Source organism: Felis catus, chromosome E1 (assembly GCF_018350175.1).
Source record: "Felis catus isolate Fca126 chromosome E1, F.catus_Fca126_mat1.0, whole genome shotgun sequence".
Taxonomy (NCBI): Eukaryota; Metazoa; Chordata; class Mammalia; order Carnivora; family Felidae; genus Felis; species Felis catus.
Window position 1 is genome coordinate 11,326,714 of NC_058381.1, and position 23,520 is coordinate 11,350,233.

Sequence of the window (23,520 nt, forward strand, 5' to 3'; positions counted from 1 at the left end):
TGGTCTGTGAGGGTCCTTTGGTCTCGGTGATCTGGCGTACCTCTCTGAGAAGACACTGAGCCAAGACTTGAATGATGAGAAGGCATGCAACGATCTTTTGAGGAAGAGCATTTTAAGCAGAGCAAGTGCAAAGGCCCTGAGGTAGGAGTGGGCTTGCTGTGTTCTAGGAACTGTGTGTGCCAAGGGGATAGTGGGAAGGGATGAGGTTGGGAAGGTGGGCAGATCATACAGAGTCTCATAGGCCATAGTGAGGAGTCTGGAGTTCATCCTTAGAGTCACGGGAGAATTTCTGGCACGGACATGATGCGAGCTGATTTACATCCGTTAAGATTCACTGTAGTTACCATAGGCAGAGAACGTAAAGATTAGGGTTCCAATGGTGATGCTAGGAGGGCTGGTTTAGACACTTGATCTGACACTTTTGAACTGTGTGATCATGGTCAAGTCACTAACCTCCCTGCGTCCGTTTTCCATCTGTAACATATAGACAAAAATAGTACTTCCTTGAAAGATTTTAGTGAGGATTCAGTGAGGCCAGAGTGGGCCTGGCCTGAAGTCAGTGTTATTTAAGTGCTGGCACACTTACACAAGTGTCCACCTGGTACTTCCACGTGGGCTCGGGGACACAGACACACGCACGCCACTGACATGTAGCCCAGGACGCACCTGTGCTCACACAGGCTTCCTCACACACTCGGACAGCAGCCCTTTTGCCCCTCCTCCCCTCCTGGCCCCTCACCTGGAGTGGGTCCTATGGATGGCCGTGGTGTGCTGGTCACTGGCTTCACCAAGGCCACGGCCTCTCTAGGCACCTGTCCCCACCACAAAGAGAGCGCTCAGGGGGCAACAGGTCTTAGCTCACGGGGGCAGCTGGTTGCTGAAGCTCTCCAAGGCCCCGCTTTGTCTTTTGCTCTGCTTGGGCCCAGCAGGAAACCGCCCCTCACCTGGCTGCCAGAGGCTGCCGCCGGGTGGCCCATCTGCCCCTTGAGGATCATCAGCGCCTCCTCGTGGGGGTCTGGCCGCTTCACGAACACCTTTCCGCCATCCTTCCTGGTGGATTGGACATGAGTTTCTTCTTCCCAGCCACAAATTCCTATGACAGGGAACTTCTTCTCCCCCGACCCCCATCATTACACATGAGAACCCAGAGAGGATCAGAGACTGGCCTGAGATCACACAGCACAACCTAGAGAACAACAGTCTGGGCCTTCCCCTCTGCCTAAAGGGCTCATCTAGATCATAAACAAACTCACTCCCTAAAGGTTGCTGCTAACTGGGTAGATGGCCACACTGCTAACGGGCACTCAGGCACGGTGAGGAGGCCACTCGTCCAGAGGGCTGGAGGGCTGGGGTCGGGGCACAGCTGACCTGAGGGCCTCGGGCCGGCCTCCCCGGGGAGGATGCTGGTACTGCCTCACGATGTTCTTGATCTGCTGTGTGGGCTGCGGGAAGTGCTCCGAGTTGAGTGTTGAATACCGGACCAGCTCCGGGCAGGGCGAAGCTGTGGGCAAGGGGCGGGGACAGGATAAGGCCACAAGGAGCACAACCACACCCCCAGTCCTGTCCTGGGAAGCCCCGACTGCTGGGATAGGACACTCACAGGTTTCTGGACAAGCCCGGTCCTGAGCTAGAATGGGGGCAGCCACGGGCTTGGTGGGGGCTCTTGGGGCCTTGGCCAGAGGGGCCGGGGCCAAGGGCTTTGGAGTGGAGCGCAGGAGCACGGGTTTGGCTGGGGGTCCCGTGCCTACAAACTTCGGCCGCGCCTCTGGCGCTAGGGGTTTCTGCAGAGAACAGGGAAGAAGGTGCGCTTCCTGGGACACATCAGCCCGTTCTCAGGGACCCCGTGCTTGCCCAGGATGGGCTCAGAGAGGCACCATGATGCCCTGGAGCAGCGCAGTGCTCACCTGGGCAAGCCGGGCTCACCTCTGGGAGCAAGGGCCTTGGGGCGGGACTCAGGGGCTGCTGCTGGAGTGCCATGGCCTGCAGGGTCATCTCCCGGGCCTGGGAAGAGGTGGTGGTGGTGACCAGGCGGGCCCGTGCTCAGGGCACCTCCCGCAGCCCAGCCGGCACTCACCAGTAGCACGGCCTGCTTGTGGATGAAGGCCTGCTGCAGAGCCAGCGTGGAGGCATCCAGGCCTGGGACTGGGGGAGCCAAGTCGGAGGGCGTAGATCCCAAGGGATGAGAGATGGAGGGAAGTGGAATTCCCTATCTAACCCCCACCCTGCCGTTGACTCGCCCCCACCACACCCATGGCTGCCCCCATTGTCGCCTGTGAAGGAGCCCCGAGAACCAGTGGTGGGGGGGGCCTCCTCTTTGCCCAACCCTGGAACCACCCTGGCGGTAGGCACTGACTTGGCTTTGGCTTTGGCTTTGGCTCTGGGGGCCTCCTGGGGGGGTCTTCAGTGCTGCTGCTGCCACTTTCGCCAGGCCGGCCTCCCCCTTTCATGCGGTAGGCAATGGCTGTTGGCTTCTCCAGGTCCTGGGGACAGCAGATGGCTCAAGTGTCTGCGTCAATGCCATACTCCCGAGGTTCCAAGGCAACGGGCACCTGACACCGGCCACCTCCTCTGTCCTGGGGGCCTCCCGCCAGCCCAGTGTCTGCTCCACGCCCAGTCTCTGTCCCTGCAGCATCCCAGGCAGTACCCCCACAGCCTTGCAAACCCCCAACCCATTCTGCCCTCCACGGAGGAGTCAACAGGTTCAAAGAGGAGCGGTACCCCGCTCAGGGCCACATATCATGCCACGCAGGGGCTCCTGGGAGTTTCCAGAATGAGTAAGGGTGCCTGAGGGGGCTGGCTCTCACCAGAGGAGGGGGCTGAACCTTCAGCCGTGGGTCCTTCTGGGGTCCCAGCCAGGAGCCTCCCTAGCCATGAGGACACCCTCCTTTGGCCCCCAGGAGACCCAGATGAGACAAACCACTCCCAGGCCCTGGCTGGGAGAGGCTCCTGTGTCACCCTGTGGGTGTGTGACTTGATGTGTACATGCGGTCCCAGCTGTCTGCAAACATCCCATCCCAAGCCTACCGCATCCCCGTAGGACAGCACGGGGTCAAAGAGGCTGTCCAGGTAGCAGTCCAGTCCCTTGTGGGGCACAGAGGGTTCTCCAAGGCTGTCTGAGTCTGGTGTGTGAGGGAGATAGAAAAGTCAAGTTATTTTCTCCTGCTGATCACCCTGTACAGCCCCCAGGATCCCTCCCCACCAGAGACAGTGGCCACTGCTGGTTGACCTTGGTGGGTCGCTGTCCCTCTCCGGGCCCCAGTCTCCCCATTTGTACCGTCCTCATTGTGGCTGCAGTACCCATCGGAGTCAGCCACTTTGGGCACATGTCCCTGGGGCTCCGGTCTGGTGGGAGTGTCTGAGTCTGAGTCCCAGCTGTTCCCAAACACCCTGTAGGGAAGGGGGACAAGGAACAGCTGACCTCCCGCGAGATCATGGCCCTCCCAGAATCACCCCCCCCCCAACCACCATGTTCTCTTCTGAGCCCTGGAAACGGCTGACTCTCCCCCTTTAAAAATGGGGTGCCTGGCTGGCTCAGGCAGTAGAGCATCTGACTCTCGGGCTCAGGGTTGTGAGTTTGAGCCCCACATTGGGTGCAGAGATTACTTAAAGCCTAGGTTTAGAACTCAGCTCCTAGCCAGCAGTTGGGAGGGGAGCACTGCGCTGGGAGAGGCCATCTGCACGAAGGGTTCAGGTAGCCACCTACGCTCTGGGGCCGCCCCTGCCGGCCACGGGCCCTTCTGCACCCACAATGAAGTAAGACTTCTGTCTCGGGAAATCCCTGAGCAGCTCTAGATCCGCCACCAGGTCCAGCACGTAGTCATGGCCTGCCAGCTCCGCCCACTGGACGCCATTCTTCATGGCCACTGTCCAGCCACGCCAGCCATCTGTCAGCCCCCTGGTGACAGCACATGGAGGGACAGAAATGAGGGATGCAGCCAACAGGTACTGCCTAGGAAAACCCTGGGACATAAGCCAGACCCCAAGCATGACCACAGCGGACCCCACGGGGGATCTGGTGTTCTGCCCCTCCCCTCCCTCCTTCCCAGGTTCACAAGCATGTGCTGGGTGGGGCATTCCAGGTGCCGACCTGTGCCTCAGAATGTCTCCAGCCACTTCTTCCCCCGTGCTCCAGGAGTGCACCGGGCAGGAGAACTGGTCACCTGGGGGAGCAGCAGGTGCTGGGCTCAGCCAGGATGCATCTGAGGTCCAGGCCTACTGCTTCCCCACCTGCACCCTGCTCTTAGGCCTCCCCACTCTTGTCCTGGACCCTGGATCCGCATCCTCGAAGCCCCAGCTCCCTTCCCCCATTCCAGGTCCAGCCCCCACACCCACATGCTGACCTCTTTCCAGAGCCACACCCAGAGGGCTCCTCCCCACTCCAGAACATCCCACGGCTTCTACTGGGGCCCGTGGACTCCAGGTGCCCCTTTGTGCAGGATAGAGGGAGAAGGGAAGGCAGCACAAGGTGTGGAGAGGACAGCTCACCGTTGAAGCAGCCCACATCCAACGCCATGCTGGCCTTCTCCTGGGTTGCTATCCACTCGAGCTGGGTCGGGGGAAAGGTGCGGGCTGCCCCAGAACCCTGCTGTTGGGCCCGGCCCATGGCCTGCATGAGGCGGTGTTGACACACAGCCTGGAAGCCATTCCGCCCGTAATCAGACACAAACCTGATGGGTAAGAGTTGGAACCAGGATGAAGAGGGATCTGTGGCTAGGCCAGGATAGACAGGGATTCTAAGTCTAGTCTGACGGGGGCCCAGGCTAGTCCAGAGCTCTAAGGTGAAGCTGAGAAGGCCCCAGCTCTGAGGCTAGATCAGAAGGGTCCCGGGCTATGGTCCAGAGCTCTGGGATGATACTAAAGGGGTCCCAGGACAGCCCTGAGGTCCAGGACTAGGCTGAAGGGTCTCAGGTCAGTCCCAGAGTTCTGGGGCTAGACTAAAAAAGATCTCAGGCTATCCCAGAGTTCTAGGACTAAGCTGAAAGCATCCCAGGCTAACCAGAAGTATCTTAAGCCGGCACAGAGATCCAAAGGATAGGCCAAAGAGGTTCCAGAAAGGCCCACCAAAACTTGTTGGAGCAAAATGTCATTGACAGGCTGGGAGCTACAGCAGGGTATGGGCAAGAACTTGGACTCTGGAAGACTCTGCCTTCCATTCCTTCACCAAGCACCCCTGTGCGGTCATCTGCCCTCTCTGAGCCTGCCTCCAGGTTCCCACCTATACGGGAGATGACCGTGAGGGTTCAGCTTGGCCCAGGACCAACAAGCCTGATCCCTGCCAGGGCAGGTGATCCACATACCTGGCTTCCTGTCCCCCTTCCTGCTGCTGTCGGGCCTGGCCAGGAGCAGCAGGGAGTAGGCCCAGAGTGGCCGAAAGAAGGAACCTAGAACTGTGCCCACAGGAAGTCCCGCACAGCAAGGCAGTGGTCCCAACCTGGCAGCAAGACTGACCAAGTGAGCTGCCCACCTACTGCACACAGCCCAGGTGAAGCTCTGTACACTCTTAGGCTCACACCCACCCCGTAAGGTGGATCCTGTTACCATTCCTAATTTACAGGCGAGAAAAGAGACTCACAGAAGGGCAGGGAGTTGCCCCAGGACACACAGCAGATAGGTGTCAGAGCTAGGGTTTACACCCAGGGCCTGCCTGAGCTCTTTCTCTTGCAAATCATCCTTCTCACCCAACAGGGTGACATCATCATCATCATCATCATCATCATCATCATCATCGGCCTCATCATCATTATCAATACCATCAGGATGCTGACAATAACCTCGCTCACATAGCAATTACAACGCTTTATAGGTTGAGTTGGGATTTGAACCCAGACTCTCTCGAGTCCAGACACGCTCTACTCCCATGACATGAGATCAGTGCCTTTTTCCCAAACTCCCCACACCCCGGTCTTGCCACCCTCTGAGCTCTGCAAATCCTTTATCCAGTTTTACCTGAGCCCTACTCTCCACAGTGAAGACCTGCCCTTCTTTCTTCCTCTGAGCCCAAGAGAGAAAGAGAACAGCCCCTGACCGGCCCCCCCATGCCTCAGCTTCCAAGCACAGAGACCTCACTCCTGGCCGGCCCTTTAACATCCCAGCCCAGGGTCTCATGCCAGCGTCACCGTCCCCATGCCCTGGCCCTGCCCGGTTCCACTCACTTGAGCAGGTACTTGTTGAGGCGCGATGAAGGTGCAAAGCCACTGAGGCAGGTAGCCAGTAAGAGCCAGCCCCGCTCGGCATTGTGGGTGCTGGGGTTGCGCCACACCTGGTTGGCCAGCTGTGCCAAGATCTCATCCCGAAGTTCGGGCACCGCCAGACCCTTCTGCACAATGTAGTTCCCGAAGACATTTTCCTGGGCGCCATACAGGTGGGGGTCGCCCATGAAGCGCAGGATCTGGGCCACAAACAGATTCTCCTGGGCCTCTTGGAAGGTTGTTCCTGCCAGGGCCCCACCCCCGACGGGCACCCCTCTCACGTGTTTCCCATGCGTCCCAGGAAAGCTCACGTAACGGCCCCCTGTGTTACAATATAATTGCCACATCCTATGCCAAATGACCAGGTGGCCCATCCCGACTATGAAAAAAGTCAAGACCCAAAGCACATACTGACCTTCTCACCTGTTCATGAATGTCCCACTACAGCTGCCCATACAGCCCCAGCCCTCCCTGCATCCCTGGCCTCCAGCCAGCCCCTCACCTCCTACTCCATCCAGGCCCCGGAGAGTACTTTCTAACATTCATATCTGACCACACCACCTCCCATAGAAGCACCTTCCTTGGCTCCCTAGGGCCGTTAGAATGAAATCCCAAGTTCCAGATCTGTCAGCCAAGACCTCCTGACCCCTTCTTGCCCCTGCTCTTCTCACTCTCATCCACTGATGTGTCCTGACTACATCAAGTCCCTCTTCCCTCTGTGCCTTCTCCATTTGTCCTGGCTGGTGAATTCTGACCCCTTCCACCCTAGCTCACACGCCCCCTCTTTGATTCTGTCCAGGACTGGATTAGGGGCCCAGTCTGGACTCCCCGGCCGCCATGCCTAATCCCTGTCCATGTTTGTAGTCACTGTTCAGGCCTACTCTACCTTCCCCCTCGGACTAGGCCTACTCTACCTCCACCCTCAGACTAGGAAGTCCTCGAGGAGAGGGCCTGATCTATTCTTGCTGTTCCTGGGAAGCTCCACAAAGGCCCCGGGGCAGCCTCTTTGCCAGGAAGATGGCTGGGAGAAGAAAGACTCCCAATCCTCAAAGCCTAGCCCAGAGTGGAGCCCAGATTTTATCTCCTGGTCCCACCCCCACCCCCACCCCCAGAAGTCTTTCCTCCAAAGAAGAGGGCTGGGCTTAAGGGCTTGGGCTAGTGGAGCATCCAGGGGAGAGAGACAAGGGGCCTCAAGGCCTGTGAATTCAGGGGTGACCTGGGCAGACCCATACCAACTTGAAGACGCTCACGGCTTCTGCATGGCACTCTACTGGCAACCGCATGAGGGGTGTCTTCAGGGGCACGGTCAGCATCCCGAAGGCAGGTTCCTGGGGGCACGGAGCAGGGGCGTGGGGACAGACCTGGGACTCACGGGCACATCTGGATCCACTGCCCTATGCCAGGTGGGGGCACAGGAGCCTGTGAGGTAAGGGCTCCTTTCCCCAGTGTATGGATGGAGAAACTGAGGCTTGAAGAGGGGCAGACTCTGGCCCTCAGCAAGGTGGCGGTGGAGACTATCTGCGCCCCTTGGAGAGCCCCCCTTCCTGGAGAGCCAGAAGTGAGAGTAGGGATGACTGTGGCCCTACCGGTTGTTAAATTTCTGGAATATTTCCAACTGGTTGGCAAATAGCCGCTTCCTAAGCCCCCGAGGGCCCACTGCTTCTGTCCAGCGCTTCCCCGGGAGCCCCCAGACTCCTCACGATCCACAACTCAAGGGCTCATTACCCCATGCCACAGGGCACAGCCAGGAGCCGGCCCCCGGACAAGTACAGTGTTAGCTTTAATTGGTCAGCGCCCACTGGCCAGAGCCACTTGGGCCTATGCCAGCCATTACCTTAAAGTGGCATCGAACAAACTTGGCCATGGGGTAGTTGTTGATATCCAGGGGCAGTGTGACACGGGGCTCGGTCTGGAGCCGGGGAGTCCGCACGGGGACCACCCGGGGCACCCGGGCTGGCCTGAGGCCTGTGGAGAGAGGAGGGTATGAGGTGCCAGGCTCCTGTGCCTGCCCACGCCCACCCCCACCCCACCGTCCGACACGGAAGTACCTGCCACGGCTTGTAAGAGTCCCGCCAACTCAGCGGGTACCTCCAGGTGCCCCACGGCCACCACCTCCCGCTTGCTCAGCTCCTGGAGGGACGGCGCCTAGTGAGGGCCAGGCCCGCCACAACTCTACCTGCAAGCCTCCCTTCTTGTCCTGGCTGCCGCCCGGCCCCCACACCCACCTCCTGCTCCCGCAGCCGCGCCTCCTCCGCCCGGAGCCTCCGCTCTGCCCTCAGCTGCAGGAGAGCAGATGGTCAAGGCGGGGAATGGTGGGCAGAGGCGACGGCAGGCCTCGGGCCCGGGGGGCGGCCCCAGCCGGCCCGGCACGAGGCAGCGGGCGAGAGAAGCAAAGGGGGCATCTGCCCCGCCTCGCAGATGGCAGAGGGAAGGCAAAAGCGTGGCCAGAGAAACAGGAAAGGAAGGGAAAAAGAGAAAGCGGTAAGGGGCAGAGGGAGTAATACTTTGGGGAAAGGGAAAGACCCACAGGGGGCTTTCTGGGAAGAAGCCGAGAGATGTGCGATGGAATCCTCTCTGAGCTCCACAAAACCTTCAGTAGAAGCCAGGTGGTTCTTCGGGGCCTTGGGGATTGCAATTGTCTTTCTGGTGGTTGGTTTAGATGACAATAAGCCAAGACTGGCATTAAGGTAAGAGCAAGACCATATCCAGTGCTGCTCAGGTCGACAAATTCTATCATACCCAACTGCTCAAGGCCCCACCGTGAACCCGGCACAGGCCAATTCCTTCCCGCGCAACAGCTCATTGAACTCGCCCCCCTCCAAGACCCCAGGGGGTAAACAGGTAAAGTGAGGATACAGAAGGCCAAGGTCACAGCTAGGAAGTGGCAGAGCGGGGATTCGAACCCAAGACTGTCTGAGGCCAACAGTCTCCTCCTGGGTGCTAAGTGCCTCCTCCCTCTCCCTGCCGCCTGGCTCCCGGGAGGAGGGTGAGGGGTGGGACTGTACCTTGAGGTAATGCCGGTGGTTCACGTATGTGTGTACCAGGGACCGGAACTTCACCAGGCTCCTCCTCATCTGCTGATACCGCTGCCTGGGGGTGGGGAGGAAAGAAGTGTTCGGTGGGGGGTCGGGGGACGGAGGGGCAGGGGTTGGGATCACAAGGTGACGGAGATACGGAGATGCCCACGCCAGCCTGGCCTGGGTATCACTGCCCACGGTCAGTGTGGCAGCCCTGTGCTACAAAGAGAAGCTGGAGCTCAGAGAGGGGCAGTGACTTAGCCAAGATCACACAGCACATTAAGTGGCAGGGCCTGGATTAACCTGTCTCCAGCATGTACATCCTACTGGGGCTCCTAGGATGCAGGGTGGGACCCCTCTTGGCTGGAAAGATTCCCGCCCATCAGTCACAAGGGCCAGGGGGTAGGTGGGCGGGACGTCCAAAAGCAGAGACCTAGAGAATCCCAACATCCTTCCCGCAGAGGCCCCGACTCTCAGTTTGCACGCCGCCAGGCCAGGGGGCTTACTGCCCCAGTTCAGGTATGGCCTCTCCCAAGCCTCGCCTAGCCCTAGGCCTCGGGGGAGGCCTGCCGTGTCTGGGCTGTACCTGGCCAGGTAGCCACGGGCCCGACTTTGCAGCAGGATGATCTTGCGGCGCAGGGAGCGGAAACGCCGCCGGATGAAGAAGCCGCGGAGGCAGCTCTGCAGCGTGACGGCGGCCAGGTTCAGGACGTGCTCGCGCATGCTCTCCAGCAGCTGGTGTAGGTGTTCCTTCAGGAACAGCTGAGGAGAGGAGGCAGGCGTCGAGGCACATAAGGGCCTGGGGAGTGGACTGGGCCCCTCCCCTCCAGAAGGCGGTGGAGACAGACTAGATGGGGCAGCGGCGCAGGCTGAGTTTGGAGAGGGAGAACAAAGAGGGACGGTGCGTTAGACCGTGGGAGCTGCCCGAGCAAAGGTCCAGAGGCAGAGTGAGCATTCCATCGACCAAACTCGACTGCGCGGCCTCCGGGCCAGGGATCTTTAGTTTGGGCATTTCTGACTCCAGAGGCTCCGGTTCTAAAACCCCTGAACGCGGGGCTTCAGGGACCGCGTGTGGGGTGGCACTCACCTTGCTGACACCGACGCGGTACATATTTGGCGTGACCGTGCACAGCCGGCTCAGCACCGACACACACATGTCCCCACTGGCTGGCAGGTTGTGTTTGAGGGCCACTAGACAGCGGTACCTGCAGGGGTGCAAACTCAGCCTGGGGCTAAGGGACCTACCCCCAGCTGCCCGCTAGACCACGGAGTCTCCAGCAGAGGCTCTAGTCATAGTGTCTTCTAATCAGAAATAGGCACTCCATCCCCAGGCGCCACTTCTGACTCAGAAAATCCCAACAGTTTCAGTCGAATAAGACGCTTTACCGCCATCTGCTGGAAACTTGTCATAATAACCTAGAATTATTCCCTCGGAATCTCCACGCGTTAACAATAAAAGCATGAGAAAATGCAAAATAAGAAATGTACCTGCCACGTGACAGCTAGCAGGTAATAATCTCGTGTGGCACACAACCTGAGCAACTGTGCACAGCAAGCTCTGTCCTGCCTTGGGTTCTGTATTCCTGGGGCCATGGGGGAGCTGGATAAGGATCTGGGCAGCTCAGGACCCACCCTGGCTGAGGTACCTGTCGATGAACACCTGGAAGGGCAGGCGCACTGGAAAGCCCTCCTTGCGGATCCGCACGGTCTCCAGCACCCCCGAATAGCGTAACTGTGCCATTACCACATCTGGCTCAAAGAGGCCTGGCTCCTGTAAGGAAAGCCCAGATGAGGAGTTGGCATACTAGCCCACCCGTGTGCAAATGGCACTATCGATGACAAATAGCTCCCACAGTGGGCTGGGAAGATGGAGGTCCAGAGAGGCACAGCCACTTGCCCAAGGTCACACAGCATGGGGAAGAGAATATGGCTCTCCCAGGGACCTCAGCCATCATCACATACCTTCTTGTGGTTGGGCTTCAGGCAACGTACGAACAAGGGGTTACACCTGGACGGAGGTGGGAGGAGGGTAGTATGAGGTCCCAGGGAAGCGAGGTGCTTACCCGAGGGTCACGGGGTGGGTCAGAGGTGAGGCTGGGTGCCCACCCGCCCGCCATGCTCACCTCTCCATCTTTTCCACCAGATCCAGGAGCGACTGTTGGAACTTAGCGGCCACTGTGTGCGCCTTGTAGAGCCGGGTGACGGAGCTGCTCTTGCCCAGGCGCTGAGGGGCAGCCTGTGGCGCGTGGCTGGAGAAGAGGTGTGCCACCACCTGAGCAGGGGCGGGCAGCAGGCCGGGACAGTGGTCAAGGCACCGAGAGACAGGGAAACGGGGAGAGATGGGGGCCGAGAGACAGAAATGAGGGAATAGAGGTTGAGGGGGTGGATAAAAGGAGTTAAGAACAAAAGGAGTCAAATCTCCAAACCGAAGTGATCAGCAAACTAACCCACTGGGCCCCTGCCCTCTCTGCAAGGCTGCTGTCCTCCCAGATCACACACCTCCCGAGTCAGGGTGATCTGTGCCTCGCAGAGGACCTATCCCATGGTTGGGCTGACTTTTTTTTTCTTCAGTCTGGGGAACACACAGGCACTGACTGTGCACCTGAGCTGGCCTGTTACACACATGGTCATGAACTCTGGCAATGACCTCAGGAGGAGGGTTCCCATTTGGAAGAGAGAAGGTGGAGGTCCAGAGAGTGGGGTGGGTGGCTGAGCACAACAGGCCATTTGGGAGAACTGCTCAGTGAGGGGATGAGGCAGGGCACAGCTGGGTGGGCAGGGCCAGGATGGGCCAGAGGACAGACAAGGCAATGCAGTGGGGCCGGCCAGGGGCACAGACCTTCAGGAGACAGGATCAAGAATGGAAGAAAAGACAGAGCAAGGCAAGACTCTGGGTTAGGGTTGGGGTCAAGGTCAGAACCTGGCCGGGGCCAGGACGAGTCAGAGGCGAGACCAGCGCCAGGGGACCTCCCCATTTCCTGGACTAAGAGAGGGGCCTGATGGTAGGCTGTGTGCTCTGGGGCAGGGCCAGAGGGCAGGAGGCGAGGCTTGCTCACCCGTGTCCGGCTCCGCACAAAGAGATCGAGCACATCCTGGCGCACCTGGTCATGGTTCTTGTCTAGGAACTTGTGCACCTGCAAAGGGGGAACAACAGGGCAGTTTGGGTTGGACCCACTGGTAGGCAGGGGGGACAGCCTACCCCTACCCCCATGTGCATCAGCCTGTCTGCTCCCCTCCTCCTCCCTGCCTCCCTCCAGCAGGTCAGGGGCTCACAGCCCCTGGGGGACCCTGGCCCTGCCCCTCCAGGCTTCCCATCTCCCTATCTGTCCTAGGAGGTGCTGGATTCTTCCCCCTGCTATGGTCCTCTCCCCTTCTGCCTCCACTACCCTTCCCATCCTCCAGGGAGGGGAGTCCTAGCCAAAGCTTCACATGACCAGTGTGGCTCTTAGCCCCCTCTTCGGTGGAGGACACTGTCCTGTGTCTGTCCTACAGATGAGGAAAATGAGGCCCAGGTGGGGACAAAAGCTGGAATGTGTCAGATAACAGTGATGAGAGTGACCACATCACTACTGATAACAGTTACTCTTTATCACCCACCCCCAGCCCCAGGCTTCTCACACTCAGCACGTGAGATGGGCATTATCGTTATCCCCATCTTCCAGATAAGGAGATGGGCTCAGAGAGGTGAAGCAATTTGCCCAGGGTCACACAGCTGAGGATCGGCAGGGCCAGAACTAGAACCAGGTGGGAGCGTTCGCAGCCCACGTTGCCCTTCCATCTTCAGCTGCGGGGAACAGCGGCACTGGGGGCCGTGCGTGCTGTCTCGGGTCTCACCTGATAGGTGACTTTGCCTGCGTAGTGCTTGATGGTGAACTCGGGCAGTGGCATCTTGGGTTTGGAGTAGAGCGGGTTGGCGCCGTGGTGGTAATGGCACTTCTGCAGGAATGTGTGATCTGTGGCCTGGGGGCAGGCGAGGGTCAGCGGGTGTGTGGGGAACCTGGGTACCCTGCTCCTGGGCTAGTGACAAGTTCTCCAGGGAGAACTGGTTCCCAGGGAGCACTGGGGAGAAGCAAGTCACAGCTTCCTCTGGCTACCCATTGCCCTGGGTGGGGAGGCTTAAATGGACCCCCCTCCCAGACAGGAGTGTCCCATTAGCTCCCAGCTGCCTCACCCTCCAGCCCAGCCTTCTTTGTACTGTTTAGTCCCACTGCCCAGAGCGCCCACCCTACCCTCGTGTCTTCTAATCAAGAGTTTGAGGCCCAACCTCAAGGTCACCTCCTCCAGGAAGGCTTCTATAACTTCCCAGGCTAGTACCCTCCTCTGGACACCCGCAGCCCCCTCTCCAGCCTCAATCACCCACCCCCAGGTTGTGAATGGCCGGCTGGGTGTCCTGATCTCCTGTCCCCAGGCCAGAGCCCAGAAGAATGCAGGACTCAGGCCTGATGAGGACAGGAGGCCCAGAGATGTTGAGCAACCTGACCAGGCTCACAGGGCACCCGTGGCTCACCTGGGGAAAGCAACACTGGTCATCGAGGATGCGCAGGATGCCGTAGGGCTTCAGTGAGATGAGATTGATGCACGGCTGGTTGTCAGCAAAGGTGATCTCCCGCCAGTCGATCTGTTCCCGGATGTACTCCTCCTGCAGACGTCAGGGGCTCAGCCTCCTCACCCTGCCCAGCTCCCATCCACCCACCTCCCGGGCTGGATCCACCTGAAGGGGCCTGGCCAGGGGCCCCTCTGCTTGCACAGGAAGCTCCCTCCCCAGAAGGGCAACACGAACCCCCTCTGAGCCCTGCTTCTCCCTCCACCTGGGCCAGCCCGGTACGGGGTGAGAAGGATCCCCTAAGAGGGCTTCTCTCTGGGCTCAGCACCAAGCGTCTTCCCCTCCAGAGCACAGGCCTTCACATGTGCTGGCCCTTGGCTTAGAATGCCTTTCCCTCTATTTCACCTGACACCCTCCGGTTTGCCCCTAAAGGACCAGCATATCCTGTCAGGCTCCGAGGAGGCCCACTGCCCAGTCAGGAGGGGACAAGAGTGCTAAGCGAGGCCCCGCCCACCTGCTCCTCCTGGAAGACGATCTTGTTGAACAGGTACTGAAGGTTCTCGTTTGCATAGTTGATGCACAGCTGCTCGAAGCTGTTGAAGCTCAGGTCCTGCCAGGTGGGTGGTGAGGCTGGGCCTGCTCCCTCCTTGGCCAGTAGCCCATGTGTGCCCCTCACCAGGGCCCCGCTCACCCCTGTCTGGCGGCCCAGTGCCCTCCCTGCCTTCCGTGGCCTCAGGGAGTGCTTGCGGGTGAGGGAAGGTGATGGCAGGAGACTGAGGACAGATAACGGTGTGGGCTATAGGCAGAGACGTGAGAGAGATGACGTTTTATGTCCACTGTCCCTCACCCACCCGTGCAGCCCTACCTCAAAGCCATAGATATCCAGGATGGCAATGGACAGCGTGTCCTGCCGTGGGGACACCAGCGCGTTGACCCGGGCAATGAGCCAGCCGAAGAGCAGTGCATACAACACCTTGGCGATGGCATCTCTGCAGCAGAGAAGGTGTGGGGCAGGTGGGCCTAGTGCGGGGGGGCCTCGGATCTGGGGGCTCAGGCGTGGAGGACCAGGACTCACCTGGCATCCACGGCACTCTCCACTGTCAGGGGGGTGAAGATCTTCTCTCGCATTGTCTCCTGGGGAGGGATGAGACCCCTGAATGACAGCAGGCTGGCCACCACCTCCAGGAAGCCCCCAGAGGATTGGAGGCGGGACATGGGGAAGGGAGCAGGAACGATGATCTGACTGGTCCTGGGCACACAGTTGGCCAGCGGCAGAACAGGACACCCTCATCCCCCCTCTGCCTGCCTACACTGGCAGGGACAGGGCTGCTGGTCTAAGGGGGGAGACACAGGCATGAGCAGACAGACACAGTGAGATCAGCCTTGGGATGGGACAAAGGGCCAGCGGTTGTGGGAGCCTGGAGGAAGTAATGACCCAGACAGGGGTCAGGGGTGGCCCACTGGAGGTGGGGGAATGCCTGTATCAGGTCTTAAAGGAAGAGTAGGCGTGGAAAAGGGAAGAACCAGCCAGGCAGAGGGAGGAGTCCATGCTGTCTAAGGGCCGGCAGGAGGCTTGGTAGATCCGGGTCCCCCAAGGACTCACGGTCACTTTGAAAGTGATGGCCTTCTGCAGGCCCTCGGGGGAGATCTGCAGCAGCTCCGCCACGGCCTGGATCTCCCGGGCACTCACCACCGAGGCCGTCTCCTGTGCATCTGTCTATGCAAAATAGCAATAGGACTGCGTTTCAAACTGGGTTTAAAGTTCATATAAAAAACACAAGCAAGGTAGGGGCACCTGGGTGGCTCAGGTGGTTAAGTGTCGACTCTTGGTTTCAGCTCAGGTCATGATCTCAGCTCAGGTCATCACCTAACAGTTAATGAGTTCAAGCCCCTAGCCAGGCTCTGAGCTGACAGCACAGAGCCTGCTTGGAATTCTCTCTCTTCCTTGGTCTCTGCCCCTCTCCCACTCTCCCCTCCCCCCCCAAAAAAAAACCACACATTAAAGAAAATAAAAATTAAAAACATAAGCTAGAATAACCAGGAAAATTCCGAAAGAGTGAAGGAGGCCCTATGAGATAGCCTGACGTTATAAAGCTACGATAATTAAAACAGTCTGGGAACAGACACATAATACATTGGTTAACGAAGCACAACAGAAAATTGGGAATTAGGCAAAAATGTACGTAAGAACTTAATACATGGTGAGTAGGTATTTCTCAAATTACAGGATTAGTAAAACTGAGGAATCATGTGGAAAAAAAGGAATTGAATTCCTACCTCAAACTTTACTGGGATAAATTCCTGATAAGCCAAAGATTAAATATTAACACACACACACACACACACACACACACACACACACACACACACACACCATAAAAGGGTTTGAAAAAATTATGGGAGAAATCTGTTGTAATTTTAAAGAGATGAGTCTCTCTAAAAGTGATAAGAAAAAAATCTAAAATTTATACAAGATTGATAAACCAAATGCCTGAGAATAATTCTAAAAATCTACATGGCAAAACCCAAACCAAACCAACCACCAAGTAAAACATGAAAAAAACCTGGATACAAATCAAAATATTGGGGCGCCTGGGTGGCTCAGTCCGTTGAGCGTCCAACTTCAGCTCAGGTCATGATCTCACGGTTCATGCGTTCGAGCCCCGCACTGGGTTCTGTGCTGACAGCTCGGAGCCTGGAGCCTGCTTCGGATTCTGTGTCTCCCTCTCTCTCTCTGCCCCTCCCCAACTTGCACCCTGTGTGTGTGTGTGTGTGTGTGTGTGTGTGTGTGTGTGTGTGTGTCTCAAAAATAGAAAATTTTTGAGATTAAAAAAATTTTTGTAAACAAAATATAAATGGTAATCCAGGGAACATATTCATAATTCATATCTGAGGCAAAGGGCCGATTTCCTTCACATATACAAAGAGCTCTGATACATCCATAAGAAGATGAGCAACCCCATTGTTTGAGGGAACAAATGATATGTGCGTGGCGGAACCTGAAAGGCAAATACGCATGGCCCGCAAGCCTCTGAGAAGATGATCTGTGTCCCGAGGGTGCCAGGGCCCCACGGCAAGCCGTGGGCTCTCTCACCTCGTACTTCTCAAAGTAGACGTTGCCCAGGTGCAGGATGGACGCCAGGATGCGGAAGATGCTGTCCTGGTCCTCGCCACTGAAGCCCAGCACCTCCATGGCGGCCAGGAGCCGGCGGAAGTCGTCCGAGTCGCTCTTCCCTGAGATCTCACAGTTCCCACCCTGGGCGAGGGCAGGGGCCGGGGGACCTTGAGAGCCCCCGGCCCCTGCCCAGGGTCCCTGAGGGCCCTGGGGGCTGGGGGCTCTCGAGGTCCCTGCCCTGGCTCACTGGCAGTGTGGCCCAAGGCGGGCACTCCCATTCCCACGGGCCAGGAGGCTCTGAGCAGGTGCAAAGCCCTTGGTGTAGCTTTCCTCATCTCCTCCTCACCGCATCCCTAACGAGTGGCATTATGCTGTCCCCACTTTACAGATGAGGAAGCTGAGGCCCGAAAAGGGAAGTGCAGGAGCTCCAAGCTGCTTAGTGCTGTTCTAAGCTATAGAGAAATGAAGAGTCAGGTAGGCCTCTCTTACCCCCACCGTGGACCCTAAAGATGCCTGTCACCCTTGCCGTGATGAGACACTTTCAATCCAAACTCATGCCCCCAAACCCCATCGCCTACGCTGGCTGGCTATTAGGACGCCATGAGTTGGTTCTCTCAGTCCCCCTGGGTGATGGGGCAGGGGTGCCAGGCCGGGGGGGCCCTTGGACACCTGCGGGTACTCACCTGGTTCAGGTAGTAGTAGGTCTCGGCCTCCTGCAGACTGAAGGCCTGTCGGAGCTGGGCGGGCAGCCCGGCCAGCAGCTCGTAGAAGATGTGGTAGTTCCTTTCATTTTTGGCCTATAGGGCGGATAGGTGGGTGCAGAAAAGGGAGCCACCACCTAGGTGACCCCCAGACACACACACGATGCCAGGGCCCACAGTTGAGACCGGGCACCTCTGTGATGAGTAAGCTCCCAGCCTGGCACTGGGTGGGGGACTGGTATGGTGGTAGGGAGGGGGCTCTGGTCAAGATTTAATTCCGTTGGGAGAAACAGGAGAAAGACAGCCTTTCTTCGCTTGTGCACGCTGGGCACACACACCTGCCTATGCTGCGTCCACAGCCCAGATGTGCACACACGGGACCTCCTGATGGTTTACCCAGCCAGGGTGGCTGAGGGACAACTGTATTCCAGGCCCTGCTGTAGGCCCCTGAGACCCAGCGAGGAACAAGAGAGACAGAAGCCTCGACCTCACGGAGCCCACCTGATAGCTGGGGAGATAGACACTCAACAAATCACTGGTTAAAACCTGTCAGATAGAGACAAGAGCTCTGGAGAGAAATAAAGCAGGGGAGGGGGTGGGGCAGGGCTCCAGGGGGGTGGAGAGGGACTTCATTCTAAATGGGGTGGCTTCCCTGAGCAGATGACATTTCAGGGAAGGCTTGGAGGAGGTGAGGGGTTTGGTCATGTAGGTGTCTGGGGGGGGGGGGGGCGTTGAGAGTGCTCAGATAGAAGAAATCGTAGGTACAAAGGTCCTGAGGCAGGATCATGGCTGGTGTGCTTCAGGGACAAGAAAAGAGTCAATGTGGCTGTAGGGGGGGAGAGAGGGGAGCAGATCACATGCTCACACGGACACGTCTTTGTTCATTAATTCAACATTTACCCAGCCCTGCCACGTGTCAGGCTCTGAGTATCTGCATACCCCCAGCCCGTCCCAACACACAAGGGTCTGGAAGGGCCTGGCCCACCTGAAACACAATCCTGGATTTCTCGAGCAGGTACTGGGAGGTTATGGCACCAGAAATCACGCCCCTGGAGTGGGGGAGCACAGTCAGCTCGTGCAGGGTGGCTGGGTGGGTGGAGTCGCTGGTGTGGGCTCTCAGGGGCTGCACCAGGACGCGGAGTGCCCTGCAAGGCCTTTGGGGGTCCCTCCACCGTCCCACTCACCCTTCCAGAAAGACCTCCACAAACTTCCCGAAGCGGCTGGAGTTGTCATTCCTGACAGTTTTGGCGTTACCGAAGGACTCCAAGAGGGGTGTTGCCTCCAGGATCTGGACCCCAGAAGATGTGGGAATTGTTCTGGGGGCCTAGAGTAGGGAGCATGGCTAGGGCCACCCCTAGGTTTTCCCAGACACAGACCTCCCCAAGGACCCCCTGTGTGAGGGGCAACCACAGGTGGGCTCCCTGTAGAACCCTTGGGTCTCCCCAGTGTCCCCCAATGCCCGCCTCATGCTGCCAACCCCCACACTCAGGCCGCAGCTACCCTCTCCCAGCCCCGCCCCTCCCACCACAGCCCCCAGCCAGGACGGGCCTTTGGATGCCTCTTCCTGCGCATCCTGCCTTCGCACACGAGCGTGTGTACCACGTACACACACACAGGCACACGTGCACACTCCAAGTACCTTTATCTTCAGGAGTCCCCAGGATGGAGGAGGAGGAGAGAGGCACAAGAACAGAAGCAGGTCACCTGTAGGACTGACCCCCTCTCCCACCAGGTCACCAGGGTCCTTAGACCATGGAGGGACCACCGACCCCTCTGGGCCTCCGGGGTGGGCAAACCCACGAATCTCAGAGACCCCAGCTGTCCCGGCCTGGGGCCTGCAGCGTGGCCCCAGGGTGTGGGAGTCTGCTCGGCCCACGTGCCAAAAGGCTCTGGGGATGTCCCCTTCACCCCATCCCCATCCCCATGACCACCTCAGGCTCAAAGCCAAGCCTTTGCCTTGACCGCACGCCCTGCACAGTCCAGCCCCCGGCTGGCCTCTCTTTTTCCCTCCCCCTCTCTGCAGGGCACCTCAGCCCTTCTGACTGGCCCCTCGATACCCAGGCCCCAGCCAGCCTCTGGACCAGAGTCCGCTCCCTCTGCACCACTGGCAAATCCCCTCACTTCTTTTTTTTCTTCTTAATGTTTTTTAATGCTTATTTATTTTTGAGAAACAGAAAGAGATAGGGTGTGAGAGCAGGGGAGGGGCAGAGAGAGAGGGGGACACAGAATCCGGAGCAGGCTCCAGGCCCCAGGCTCCGAGCTGTCAGCACAGAGCCCGACGCGGGGCTTGAACCCACGAACCGTGAGATCATGACCCGAGCCGAAGTCAGACGCTCAACCGACTGAGCCACCCAGGCGCCCCTCCCCTCACTTCTTTGTATCACGTCTCCCTCACTAGAATGTCAGCCCCCACAGCAGGAATGTTTGTCTGTTTGCAACCTCTGGGACCCCAGCGTCTACACGGGAGCAGGGGCGTGGGAGGCCCTCATAAGATACCTGCTCCACAGATCTCAAGAGAACTAGCATTTCACGACAGCAGAACTGCCCAAGGCGTAGCCAGTCACCGCTCTCGTTTATTAAGCACCTACCATGTGCCAGACTCTTTGCCCTAATTACACGGGTGTCAACAATCTCAGGAGGTAGGTGCTGATGTCACCCGTTTTACGGATCAGGAAACGGACTTGGAAAGGCGAGGTAACGTTCCCGGGGACTCCAGAGTCTATAAGAGTGAGATCACAACACCGTGACAAGCATGTGTGTGTCGGGTGTACAGCATTTTCTGGCTGAGTCATTTCCTCCCGATAAATTCTCAGGGAAGAGGCAGGGAAGGCCCAGCGTCTGCAGAAATGTTACTTTGGGGAAGGTGCCAGCCCCCTCCATCTGTTCACTCTCCTGGTCCCGTTCAGTCCAGGAAATACCACGTCTACCATGTGAAGGAACAGAATGAGGCCCAGACAAGAGGGGGAACTGGCCTAGGGTGGTTCAGTAAGTTGAGATCCGCCTGGGCCTGAGCGTGGGTCAGCCGTGTCTCTGTTCCTAGCACCCAGCCTGGGGCTGGGGAGAGGACTGGTGTTCTGGACGGGTGAACATCTGGTCCTGTGGGGGCCCCTGGCTCAACCCGCAGGTGGGGTGACAGCCTGCGGTTTGGGCTGGGCGGCATCCAGCAACCCTCCACCCCGCGGAATGCTGCTCACGTTCCCGGCCCAGACGCAGAGCCCGTGGCCGGGGCCTCGGCCAATCAAGACACAACCGGATCCAGTGAGGACACGTGGCCAGAACTAGTCCAACAAAAGGGAACCCTGAGACTTCCTCCAGCACGTTGGAAGGTTTGGGTGGTACCCCGTGGCACTACCCTGCTGACTGATGACAGAGAGGTTGACGATGACGCCCATAGATGGGTAAGGTGGAGCCAAAGCAAGAGACGTTGTTTAAAACCCTGGATTGTCGGGGCGCCTGGGTGGCTCAGTCGGTTAAGCGGCCGACTTCGGCTCAGGTCATGATCTCGCGGTCCGTGAGTTCAAGCCCCGCGTCGGGCTCTGTGCTGACAGCTCAGAGCCTGGAGCCTGTTTCAGATTCTGTGTCTCCCTCTCTCTCTGACCCTCCCCCGTTCAGGCTCTGTCTCTCTCTGTCTCAAAAATAAATAAACGTTAAAAAAAAAAAAATTTTAAAATAAATAAATAAATAAAACCCTGGATTGTTTAAGAGTGTGCCTGAAACTGACCCTGGGAAAGGACTGTCGGATTACACGAGCAGGGCAGAGCGGCAGCTGGGAAATGAGGCGGTGACCATCCCAGCTGGCGGGCCCATCCTTACCTCTACAGAATGCCTGGCACGTCCCACGACCACGACTGTCCTCCCCGACCCCTGCTAAGACAGCTCTCTGCCTTGGGCTTCAAATCCCAGCTCCTCCACCCTCTCACCTGGGGACACTGGGTAAGTCATCTCCCTTCCCAGGCCCCAGTCTCCGCATCCATAAATGGACGCAAACATGCCTGCCTCCCAGGGCTGCCATGAGGCTCTCGCGCGACAACATAATGAAAGCCCCGAGCAAACAGGAGGGGCTCAACGCACACATTTCCTGATGCCCCTGGATCCCCTGCCAAGATTGCCATTGGCTGGGACGCTGCGGCCACTTGCAAATCTTCATAGTCTGGGGCAGGGAGTCTGAGAGTCAGGTTCTGGAGTCTCAGTTGGTGGGGCTTCGCCTCCAGCCTCACCGTCCCTGAGCTCTAGGCTCATGGTACGTCTGCCACCTTCCCAACATCTCTGGATGCCCAGCAGACACCTCAGAGTACCTGTGTCTTTTCTCCACAGCCCTACCCATGTAGCTGATGGCACCTCCACATTGCCTGTGGCTCAGTCCAAATGCCTGGGGTTGCCCCCGGACCGACCCACTCTGTCACATGCCAATCTGGCCTTCAGCAAGTCTCTGGCTGACCTTTAAACTGCACCCGGGTCTAACTGTGCTCACCATCTCCATCACCACTTCCCTGGCCCAAGCCACTGTCCTCCCTTGCCTGGACTCCATGATGCCACACTGCCATCCCCTGAGCACACCAGACCTCCTCGCACCCCAGGGCCTTTGCACTTGCTCTTCCCGCTCCCTGTCTGCTCTTCCCCCAGATGTCTTTAGGGCCCACTCTCACCCCTTCTCAGTGGAGCCTACCCTGACCACCATGCTTCGAATTACAACCCCCCCAAACTCCCCATCTCCCTCCCTGCTTTTTTTTCCCTCCACAAATTCCCACCCTTTCACAGAAACACGATCTACTTGTGTATTTTTTTTCTTCCATTTCTACTATAACGAAATTCCCATGAGGGCGGGAACCCTTGGCCGCATTGCTCCTGCCATCACCTAGCCCGGACTGTGAGGGACACACAGTACGCCCTCGGGAAAGCTTTATGAGGGTCTAACACTCTCAGGTTTGGAGGACCTAGCACTCTCCACAATGTTCCAATCCTGTGCTTACCCTGGTCCCGTGTCCTCAGCGCCCCAGCGTCTACTGCACCCCACCCCTTGACTAGGCCTGTCCTTTCTCTTTCACCACCAAGAAGATGAGGCCAGGCAGCAGAAATGGAGTGACTCCCCTTGCCCATGGGGCTTCCTCTCTGGCCAGGCCCAGCACGGCTGGAACCAGAGCTGCCCTGGAGCACAGGCAGGAGGGAGCTCCCTGCAGGCATGGCCAGGGCGGGCAGGGGTGTGGCTGAAAGAGCCAGAGTCCTAGGAGCCCCCCCAGGGCAACCCTGGCCTCAGCCTCGCCATCCTCCAAATGGGGCCGAGGAGCCTTGTCCCTCGGGGAGCACTGAGCTTGGGAGTCCTGGCGAGTCAGACAGACCATGCAACGGACACACTCACCTGCTGCATGATGCCTCGTTTCTGGTTCATGGCGGCCAGGTAGCGTAGAATCAACTTTGTGGCCTCGGTTTTTCCAGAACCACTCTCTCCACTGACCGGGAAAAGGACCAGAAGGAGACTCAACCAGTTCACTGCCTGTTCTGGGCTCCCCCTACCCCTACCCTTCTTCGACCTCCTGTGACACCAGAGGACGTGGGCTGGCTGGCCCAGAGATGTCACGTGATCTTTCCCAGGTCCCATAGCAGGTCTGGCCTGATACAGACCCATCATCTGAGACTCCTCCCATACATACCCCCCGCCCACCCTGTACACAGAGGTCCCCGGCCTGACCCGCTGCTCACCTGATAATTATGCACTGGTTCTGTTTGGCATCAAGCATTTTGGCAAAAGCAAGATTTGCGATTGCAAAGAGGTGCCTAGAGAGACAGGCCACAGGTATCACTGGGACAGGACCCTGCCTCTCAAAACCCTCGGGTAGGAGAACATCTCTGTCCACTCGGCAGCCAGTTCTGCTCCACCCTTCACCCTGGGGAAATGCTCCCTGCCCCCATTCTGGTCAGAGCCACAGAAATTTGGGGAGAGACCACTCGGCCGAGCAGG

General features: G+C 58.3%; 1 protein-coding gene across 1 annotated transcript in view; it reads right to left on the reverse strand.

Moving 5' to 3' along the window:
- Positions 1 to 23,520, reverse strand: part of MYO15A (myosin XVA) — a 52,475-nt gene that overhangs the window by 20,606 nt on the left and 8,349 nt on the right. Inside the window, exons 5-40 of the mRNA XM_045044546.1 lie at positions 23,262 to 23,336; positions 22,915 to 23,011; positions 18,749 to 18,852; positions 18,550 to 18,613; positions 17,547 to 17,660; positions 16,843 to 17,004; positions 15,352 to 15,465; positions 14,824 to 14,882; positions 14,614 to 14,737; positions 14,263 to 14,358; positions 13,713 to 13,844; positions 13,040 to 13,165; positions 12,262 to 12,339; positions 11,329 to 11,477; positions 11,168 to 11,213; positions 10,852 to 10,976; positions 10,293 to 10,410; positions 9,792 to 9,967; positions 9,194 to 9,278; positions 8,414 to 8,467; positions 8,237 to 8,318; positions 8,023 to 8,153; positions 7,421 to 7,516; positions 6,153 to 6,388; positions 4,486 to 4,667; positions 4,088 to 4,160; positions 3,704 to 3,895; positions 3,227 to 3,387; positions 3,025 to 3,119; positions 2,354 to 2,480; positions 2,075 to 2,142; positions 1,924 to 2,001; positions 1,601 to 1,781; positions 1,369 to 1,501; positions 945 to 1,050; positions 740 to 812 (exon numbers count right to left, since the gene is read on the reverse strand). Coding sequence (XP_044900481.1) covers positions 740 to 812; positions 945 to 1,050; positions 1,369 to 1,501; positions 1,601 to 1,781; positions 1,924 to 2,001; positions 2,075 to 2,142; positions 2,354 to 2,480; positions 3,025 to 3,119; positions 3,227 to 3,387; positions 3,704 to 3,895; positions 4,088 to 4,160; positions 4,486 to 4,667; positions 6,153 to 6,388; positions 7,421 to 7,516; positions 8,023 to 8,153; positions 8,237 to 8,318; positions 8,414 to 8,467; positions 9,194 to 9,278; positions 9,792 to 9,967; positions 10,293 to 10,410; positions 10,852 to 10,976; positions 11,168 to 11,213; positions 11,329 to 11,477; positions 12,262 to 12,339; positions 13,040 to 13,165; positions 13,713 to 13,844; positions 14,263 to 14,358; positions 14,614 to 14,737; positions 14,824 to 14,882; positions 15,352 to 15,465; positions 16,843 to 17,004; positions 17,547 to 17,660; positions 18,550 to 18,613; positions 18,749 to 18,852; positions 22,915 to 23,011; positions 23,262 to 23,336 — 4,112 coding nt within the window. The remainder of the gene's footprint in view (positions 1 to 739; positions 813 to 944; positions 1,051 to 1,368; positions 1,502 to 1,600; positions 1,782 to 1,923; positions 2,002 to 2,074; positions 2,143 to 2,353; positions 2,481 to 3,024; positions 3,120 to 3,226; positions 3,388 to 3,703; positions 3,896 to 4,087; positions 4,161 to 4,485; positions 4,668 to 6,152; positions 6,389 to 7,420; positions 7,517 to 8,022; positions 8,154 to 8,236; positions 8,319 to 8,413; positions 8,468 to 9,193; positions 9,279 to 9,791; positions 9,968 to 10,292; positions 10,411 to 10,851; positions 10,977 to 11,167; positions 11,214 to 11,328; positions 11,478 to 12,261; positions 12,340 to 13,039; positions 13,166 to 13,712; positions 13,845 to 14,262; positions 14,359 to 14,613; positions 14,738 to 14,823; positions 14,883 to 15,351; positions 15,466 to 16,842; positions 17,005 to 17,546; positions 17,661 to 18,549; positions 18,614 to 18,748; positions 18,853 to 22,914; positions 23,012 to 23,261; positions 23,337 to 23,520) is intronic.